Here is a 9267-nt window from a genome sequence, read left to right on the forward strand (position 1 = left end):
TTAGGGCCACGTGCATATCACTGAACCTCTCTGTGCCTTCGTTTCCTCTGTCTGTAAAATGGTTGCAATACTCAGGATCCTGGGTTATTTGAAAACACTGATGTCGCTCTAGCCTGTGGGTACAAGTGAGGTCACATCAATAGGGACACCCACATTCCCATGGCTTGAATCCCCCACCAGTGCAGAATGCTACCTGCCTCAATAGAGCCTCCTCACCTGTTTCTGGAACTACCTGGTTTCCCTGGTGTCTGGGGACAGGTGAGTGAATCTTTCTGTCTCCTTGAAGACAGCCCACCAGCCAGTTGAAAGAGGCTTCCCATCTTCATTTTTTTTTTCTTGGCTGTGCTACATAGCACACGGGATCCTAGTTCCCTGACCAGGGATTGAACCCATGCCCCCTGCAGTGGCAGCACAAAGTCCCAACCACTGGACCACCAGGAAAGTCCCAGGCTTCCAGTCTTGCCCCACCACAGTTGCCTTCCATGCCAAGGGTACCCCCTGGTACTGGGCAGCTCTCCTGCAGGGCCCCACAGGTTTCGTATAGAGGGGGAGGGGGGTCTCTCCCTCAAGACATTCTATTTGATTCTGCATCAAAAGCACCCATCCTCTGTAGGGTGGACTTGGCCCCTGGGGCTGGGCTGGGGCTGGGCCCCTCTCACCTTCTTGTGCCCCTTCTTGGGGTACCTGGACTTGCACCCCCCCCCTTAAGCAAGGAATGAAGCTCTGGTGCATCAGCTCTACCCACGGACACGTCTGTGCGCACATAGTGCTACCAAACCAAACTTGATTCCACTTGCCTGCTCACAGTAAAGCCAATCTACTGACACTGGTTGTGGTGAAGGAAAGTGCAACGTTTATTGCAGGGCACCAAGCAAGGAGTCCAGGCAGCTAGGGCTTAAAAGGCCCGAACTCCTTGTCTGGTATGTTAAATTACAAGGAAATACATTTATTGGAAAAAAGAAAACAGTCAAACAAGACAAAATAATAATAGTTTCATCGTTAAGCAAAGTCAAGGACCTTTAGTTCCTCCTCAAGGGCTATAGATAATACTCTGTGCCAAGTCCTCTGAGCTGTTTTGCAGAGACTGAAACCCCTACCAGGTGGAAGAAATTAATTGTATGCTGCCACAAGCATGTAGACTCCAGACCAATTGGAAACAGAAGGTCGATGATGTTGATTCCCTCACTACCCACCAATCAGAAGAGTGTCCACGAGCTGATCACTCACCCTGTGACCCTCTCCCTCATCCTGTCTAAAAACCGTTCCCTAAAAGCCATCGGGGAGTTGCAGCCTTCTGAGCATTAGCTGCCTGGACTCCTTGCTTGGCGCCCTGCGATCAATGTTGCCCTTTCCTTCACCACAACCGGGTGTCAGTAGATTGGCTTTACTGTGAGCAGACAAGCGGACCCAAGTTTGCTTCGGTAACCATGGGGGAATCTGCCACGCCCCAGACCCACTCAGGGCCAGCTGAGACCTTGCTGTGGCAAAAGTGATGGGACGTACAGGTCCTCAATCCTCTCTCTGAACTCTTGGGACCAGAGGTGTCTCACGATTCAGAATTTTTCAGAATAGAGGAAGGTAATGTGTGGTTTAGATAAAGTAACAGCTCTCTATTCTGTTCTATTCTCTGGGTGTAGGGCGTTGTCGCAAAATCACACCCGCTGAGAGTCTGCAGCGGAACCTATGCAGTGGGACAACACCAAGACATGTGTGGTCTTGTATCTATTCTGGTGTGTTTGTGGCAAACTCAGGAAAACGGTCCTGGTTTTCAGAGTTTTTGGAGTTTAGAATTGTGGATAAAGGATTGGGGACCTGCCTTTTCCTCCTTCTGGGTGTGGCTGAAAGTCCCTTCCTGGACATTTCTGCTGTGGGGAGAAGTAGAGAGGATAGGGGGAAAGCCAAGTGCATTTATTTTGCACCGACTGTTTGCCCAGCACAGAACTGGCTCTTTCCCTTCTGTGATCCCATTAAGGGGTTGCGTGCCTGTGGGGGCCCGCCTGGACCTCACGTTCAGGGGAAAGGTCAGCTCAGTCTGGTCTAAAAGCAGAGAGCAGACGGCTAATGTGTTTACCCAGTGCCTGGAGCAGGTGGGAGGTTTGTCTGCTAATCTCTCCCAGCTGCCTCTCCCGGTTGGCATGGCTGAAAGGAGGGAGGCTGGGAGGGGCCAAGCAGAGCCCCTCAGAGTCTCAGATCGGCGGAGCCATCTCCCTTCCTCCCCTTGGTGGAGAAAGAGGCTTCTTCTCCAAGAGGAGTGAGCTTAGGGGTGTGGCCGGGAGGCCCCTTCCGCTCTCCTGGCCCCTGAGCTAAGAGGACATTTTCTTTCTTAGTCCTGGTCCTCAGCAACTATGGAAAGTGCCTCCCCAGGGCTGTTCTGGGGCCCTGAACCTGTTCTGGCTCCAGGGCAGGGATTTAATCAGTCCAGGATGCTAGAGACCCCAGAGGTTATGTTGCCCCAGGGCTGGGGCATTGAATCTGCTTCAGACCACTCCCTTTCAAAAAAAAAAAAAAAAGACCACTCCCTTTCTCAGGCAGCCCGTCTCCCATTGTTCAGCCCCCTGCATTTGGTTCCCGCAGCCCAGGAAAGGCCTGGAATCCGGCGGACATCTCCCTTTCTCCCTGGCATTGCCACTAGAAGCCGGAGAAGTAATCAACTCAGGGAATGAGAGGTGGGCTCCAGGAAGGGGTGGGCTGGAAACAACTCATATTCATCCATCCATCCATCCATCTATCCATCTATTCAGTCACTCACTCATTCATTCATTCATTCATTCAACCAACACTAATTTAGCTTCCTGGGAAGCCACCCCTGAAGGAAGGAGCCTCTCCTTTCATCCCCAGATTGCAAAGTAGGGTACTGATAAAGTTTTGTGGAAGCAACCACAAAGACCCCAGTAATCTGGCTGTGAGCCGCCCCAAGCTCTCTGCATGGGCTCCTCCTCTACAGTTCTGCCCCTTTGGGGAGTCCTGCAGGCTTCAGCACAGGTTCCGCCGCCACGCCCGCTGGCTGTGACCCCAGGGTGCAGGGCAGGTGGGCGTCATGGATGACCTCCTGGACAGTGGCCCGGAAGGTCTTGCTCACAAAGGAGTAGAGCCCAAAGTTGACTGCTGTGTTGAGCATGGCCGCCATGTTGGCCACATCCAAGGCCAGGTGGACCCTCCAGTCCCGGTAGACGGGGGCCACGTACAGGTGGTAGAGCATGACAAAGATGCGGGGTGCCCAAAGGAGGGCGAAGAGCGTGGTGACACCCAGGAGGATGGCGGTGCTCTTGCCCACCCGGGGCCGAGGCCCGCTCTGGCCCCTTCTCTGTAGCTGGCAGACAATGGCCGAGTTGGCGACCAGGAAAACGCCACAAGGGATGAAATAGACGATGAGGCAGTGAGCCCACTTGAGGACCTTGTCCAGTGTGCTGGGGGGGTCCTCGTCCCTCCACACGTCCATCCACCAGTAGAAGGGGATGCCAGTCAGCAGGGCAGCACCAAGGACAGCAGCGATGGCCCGCCGGGTCCGGCCTGGGGATGAGGTGGCCCGATGGTGCAGGGGGTGGCACAGGGCGCTGTACCGGTCGACCGTGAGCAGGACGGCGATCCAGACTGAGGCGTGGTTGGCAGCAAACTCCAGGATGTTGGCCGCGCGCACCACAGCCTGGGGCACCTTTCGGGCCAGCACTGCTCCCTGTAGGAGGAAGCCCACGAACACGATGACTACCTGGGTGATGACATCCGAGGCCGTGAGCGCCAGAAGGTAGTAGTAGGAGGGCTTCCTGGTCCTGGCGGCGAGGCGGGCCAGGGCCACTGTGGTCAGGAGGTTGACTGATGGCAACCGAGGTCAGGGAGGGGAGAGGTCAGAGGCGTTAGAAGGGCTCCTCGGATTTGCTTTCTCATCGTCCCTCCCCACCTGCTGGTTCTAGCTTCTCTTTTCCTCTTTCCAGACCCTTCTTAAACCTCACTTTGTCCGGAAGGTTAATCAGATCAGCCCTGCCTTGTCCAGTCATGCGCCGTAGGCCACTGCCTTATACGCTAGCTTCCCTGGCAACGGGCACAGGGATGGGCAGTTCCCTAATTCCACCCGTACTTTCCTGCATCCACACCCCACCCGACCCCCAGCTCTGCTCTCTGAACGCAGTGGATGGTACAGGAAGCTTTTGATAGAGCTGGGGGCGGTCATGCACAAACTTAGTCATCCTAGGAAGTGCCCATTCCTGGGGGTAGAAGAGGGCTGTCTGCTGTGGTGAAAACTTGGGTTTAGCTATAGAGCACCCCAACTCCTGGCCCCTCACTTTTACTCCCCACTATGCTTGGCTTTCCAGTGACCCAGATCACCCCACAAAGGCAAGGAGAGCCCTGGGGTCTATGATCCTGGGTTTCAGGGGTCAGCCCAGAGGACTGGTACCCATTGAAGGAGGACTCCAACTTCTGGGCAACCCCAGGACCCCAGACCCAGCTCCCCACTCACCAGGCAGCCCCAGGCCCAGCAGGACGCTGTAGTAGATGACAGGGATGACCCCGGCCACACACGGGGACCTCTCTGGGATCTCCGGCCAATGGCCTTCAAACTCCTGGCTCAGCCCACTGCCATTGGGTGTGAGCATTGGCGTCACCTGTAGCTGGCCTGCTGGGAAGCGCAGAGGGTGGGTTAGAGCATTTGGCTCCTTTCCAGCCTGGCCTGGCAGCAGCCCTACCCTGCCCCTGCCCCCGAGGGCTTTACTCACCCCCACTCTGTGCAGACCCTGTGGTCAGGCCCAGCCAAACGGTAACGCTTCGTGCCAAGCACACTCCACCCCAGCCCACCCCGCAGTGGCCCGGCTGCCCCGCTGGCGGGAAGAAGCACTTGTTGGCGTTTCTTGCTGACACGGAGACTATTTCTCGATCATATTTGCTCCTGGTGGGTCTTCAGCCTGCAAAGCAGGGCCCTAAACGGGCTGCTAGTCACGGTCAGGAGGGGGTTTGGGGGTGGGGCCCTGGGCCTTGCTCCAGGCGGCCTGAGCCAGAGGGTCTGCACCGGCGCTTGGGCAGCTGTGTTTTTAAAGCGTCCCGGGTGATCCTGACCCACAGTAACTCACGGCAGCTGCACTACTTTGCCAACAGCCACCCCCCTCTTTAAGGAGAGACGTTACTGAGTTCCGCTCCTTTCTACGCTCGAGAGCACCCTCTCCTAGTGCTATCGGAGCTGGAATGGCCCCGGTTTTCAGACTGGGAAACTGAGTCCAGAGGGGGGAAGGTGACCTGCCTGCCGTCACACGCAGCTGGCAGGTGGCCAGTCTGGGATAAGGCCCTTCCTCATGCTCTGGTCCCTGCCTCTTAGTCCACACTTTAGGAGTTTAGGTTCCACCTTCCAGCTTTTGACGTTTCCATATCTGCTTCCAGCTCCCCTCTCCCGGACTCTAGATTCCTCACTGGCCCTGCCGCCTTACTGTCCCTGCCCACCCTGGCCCTAGACACTTTACCTGTCTCTTGTCCTGCAAGCCGCATGCTCCTGGGTGCTGAGTCCTGGGTCACGCCGTGGCTTTTTCCGGTGATCCCAGCAGCTCGCTCTCATCATCGCCAGCTCTCCGAGCCGTTGTTTGCCCCAGGATTATTCCAGCGGTGCGGAGCCTGACGGTCGGTGCACGGAGGTGGGGTGGAGGGGGGAGGGAGGAGGGGGAAGGGGAGGGCGGGGCAGAGGCCCGGAGCAAACCAGGATGGGGAGGGTGCACAGGCAGGGGAGGGGCGAGGCTGGGAGGCAGACCTTGGGGCGGGGGGTAGCATCAGGGCTCTGGTTGGGCTGCCTCGTGCTCCAGGGCACTCTGGGAACCGGCCTGGCCTCGGTCTGGCAGTCAAACCCCGGGCGTGAGGCGTTTGGGGAAAGGCAGACAGATTCCAGGAGCTGACTCAGAGGGGGCTGGGGGGAGGGAACCCGTGCTGGGGAGGGAGAGCTGAGGCTGCCCTGGGCAGGACCCAGATCTGGAGCGAAGCCCCACGGGCCAGGTTTGAAGCAGTCAGTGCCGCGGTGGCTGCGGGTGGTGGGACGAGAAGGAGACTACCCTGGCGGGCTGTTGGCCTGGAAGGATGGCAGGAAGCCATGCCCAGTGCTGGCTGTGACGACCAGGCCAGCGGAAGCCTGACCAGGCTGCCAACAGCGCTGGGAAACCCAGACCCAGCGGCTCCTTGCAAGCCGTTGTTTTCCTGGCCCTGGTGAAATGGACCATCCTTTAAGGAAAATTAGTCACCGGCAGATCAACACCATCCGGCGTGGCTTGCGCCCTGGAGAGGCTGGAACCTGTGCCCCGCCGGCTCCCCAGCCCCATGCGGGGAAGAGCGACCGGTGCAGCCCACAGAGGGTACCCGGGACAACGTGTGGAGCGGCTCAAGGAGAGCTGAGGCCCAGCCAGCACTCGCTTCCCACGCTCACCCTCTGGGAACGTCCCAGAGCTGGTTTCCCTACGTTAGATCCCAATTCCTGGGCTGGAGCTACCTGGACGCCCACCCCCAGCCTCACCTCCACGCGCAGCCCTGGAACTCACAGAGGCCTTGCTGACCCCTGCTGGCTGGGGCCTGACCCTGAAGTCCTCCGAGAGTCCTCTGGCTTTGGCCAGGTCCCCTGGGTGGCACACTGGGACCAGAGTAGGCACTACCCACTCAGGTCCCCAGGCAGAGTGTCCAGGACTCCAGCCCCAGAGGGTGCGAGGAGCACAGATAATTCCTCAGGCCACCCCCTCCCTGCGCCAGGACGCTGCGGATGAGCAGGGGGCCGTTTACAGCCGGTGTGAGGGTCTCTGCTGACATTTCCTGAGGACCTACCCTGTCCTACACGTGTCACCCTCCCGGCAGCCCCTCAAGCTAACTCAGGTTACCTCCGTTTCACACAAGAGGGGACCGAGGCTCAGAGAAGGCCAGCAACTCCGCTAAGCCCACAGAGCTAGCAAGTGGAGGTTGGAAATCGAACGTGGGTTTGTCCCTCCCCCAGAGCTGTTCGCCGGTCACTCGCTCCCACCATCTGCTCTCCGGAAGAGCAGGGGCTGAGGCAGCACGAGGCCACTGTGAGCTCGGGCTTTACGGGGAGCGGAAGTGGGCCAGGCGGACAGCACTCAGATGCGAAGGCCCTCCAGTCGGGGGACAGCAGGATGGAGGCAGGAGGGCAGGTGTGCCACCACGGGACAGCCCGGCTTCAGGGGAAGCTTTCAGTATCATGTCAGTTACTTCAGGGCGCAATTCCTTCCTGTGTAGCATCGCTGTGCCCCCCTGAATCCACGTGGCCTGGAACCTAAGCTCAGGATTCGTTCCTCCCCAATCTAAGCGTTTGGGGGCTCCCTAGCTCAGGAAGGGAGACGTCACAGGTGCAGCTGGGGTGGGGCTGGGGCTGGGAGCCCACCCCTCCGCCGTCCTGTGTCTGATCCCTCACACCACAGATCCAGAAACTCTATATCTGCCCCAAGCTTGCTTCTCCAGCACTAGAGATCCCTTGCCCCACGGGGATCATCTATGGCTACTGAAACGTTGGCTACTGAACATTCGTTCAGGTTCTTCCGTCAGCTGTTACCCAAAGGGCCGAATGAACTTTTTCGCCAACCCAGTAGCTTCCCAGAAAAGACAGTATGGGGCTGTGGAAAGAAAAGTCAAGCAGCAACGCAGCACTTGAATCCTGGCTCTGCCCATTCTGAGCCGTGAAACCTCAGACAAGTCCCTTGAGTTATAGATACCCTTGCCTCGGGTGGGAAGCGACACTGCTCTCTGTTCTAGCTCAGAGTTGCTCTCAAGGAATTATGGAGCTTCCAGATCGACAGGGCAAAATGAAACAGATTGTCTCAGATCTTCCATCTCCAAGATTGGGCAGGGCGAACGCCCTCCTTCTTCTCTCCAGCTCCAAGACTCTCACGCACACCACACACACAAACACACGCACGCAGGGAATTCCCTGGCAGTCCAGTGGTTAGGACGCCGCGCTTCCACTGTAGGGGGCACGGGTTCGATCCCTGGTCAGGGAAATAAGATCATGCATGCTGTGCGGTGTGGCCAAAACAAAACACATGCATGCACACCTACACACCACACACACATACACGTGTGCACACATACATAGCGCGCGCGCGCACACACACACACACACACACACACACACACACTCCAGAAAACCTCAGACTAAGAAAATGAGAACGGAGAATGCGTATTCCTGGAAAGCCAGTTTCTAAATCAGTAGAGGGGTTTCAGGGATAACAGAAGTTAGAGCTAGTAAGAGGTGGAGCCTCTCAGAGATGGGGAGTCAGAGGTGACCCTCCTGAGTCTTCTTGGTAACCTGGGACCTCCCCGATCCCTGCACACTTGAAATGCCATCCATGTAATTCTAGCAGGTAGACCTTAGCTTGGGGGTGTACATGACAATCGCCGAGACGCTGAGAAGACACAGGTGCCCTGGCTCCTAGGTGGAGTGTGGGAGATTCCAGCGCAGGCAGCCGCACCTCTAGGGGCTGATGCAGCGCCTCAAGGAGGCTGGAGTTAAGAAGTTAAGACCATTTTCTGAGTAGCGGGTTCTCTTAGCGTCATCTTTTTATCATCAACATTCCTGTCGGAAAGCATTGCACATGGAAGCCGGGATGCCCTCAGAGGCCACGACCCCCGTCACACTGAGGCTCTGTTTTTCTGAGCTGGGCCAGGGAGGCGGTGCAGCCCACGGGAAGGGCAGGCAGGCAGCCAGTGGGCAAGGGATGGTGGATCTGGACGCGGGGAACCAGGCGTGAAGGTCAGGACAGCCGGGAGGGGTTTCCGCTGGGCTGGACAGCTACATGTTTGCCAACCCGGGCGAGGCAGGTGCCAGACCCCCTTCCCGCTCGCTCTGGCTCCAGGGAGGGGGGTGGAGCTGTTGGGTCTCTCTGTACCAGCCCGGGGCAGAAATCAATGCGTGGAGCTGGTCCCTGGCATCCAGAGAGCAAATGGGCTCCCACCCATCCCCAGTTAAAGACCCAGCCTCAGGAGAACCTCTGAGCTGGATCTCTCAGGAGCGCACCCCACCTCCACCATTTCAATTCATCAACTTGGAAGGACTCCCTCCCATGGAGATCGGGGCCAGGCCCTACTTGCTTCTGGAAAAGGTGAGGCCTCCCCAGCACCTGCCCACCCATAACACACACCCCTTGGGCTCTAGACGCCACCCTCCTCTCTCTGTTCCTTTGTCCTTAGAAGAGCTCTCCTCTGTACTAACCCAGCTGAAACGGCCACCTAGCTCTCTGCCTGTTTCTCCAACTGTCAGGGTGGGGTACTGGGTCTGCTGTGTGTCTCCTGGGAACTCTGAGATGG

General features: G+C 57.7%; 1 protein-coding gene across 1 annotated transcript; it reads right to left on the minus strand.

The window, feature by feature from the left end:
• Positions 1-2934: 2934 nt before the first annotated feature.
• Positions 2935-5539, minus strand: GPR142 (G protein-coupled receptor 142). The gene is given in 4 exon segments (XM_060135227.1): positions 2935-3810; positions 4454-4612; positions 5445-5496; positions 5498-5539. Coding segments are annotated over 4 exon segments (1125 nt in total). The 3' UTR covers positions 2935-2938.
• Between the last annotated feature and the right edge of the window lie 3728 nt (positions 5540-9267).

The sequence above is a fragment of the Lagenorhynchus albirostris genome, chromosome 20 (genome assembly GCF_949774975.1).
Source record: "Lagenorhynchus albirostris chromosome 20, mLagAlb1.1, whole genome shotgun sequence".
NCBI classification, from domain to species: domain Eukaryota; kingdom Metazoa; phylum Chordata; class Mammalia; order Artiodactyla; family Delphinidae; genus Lagenorhynchus; species Lagenorhynchus albirostris.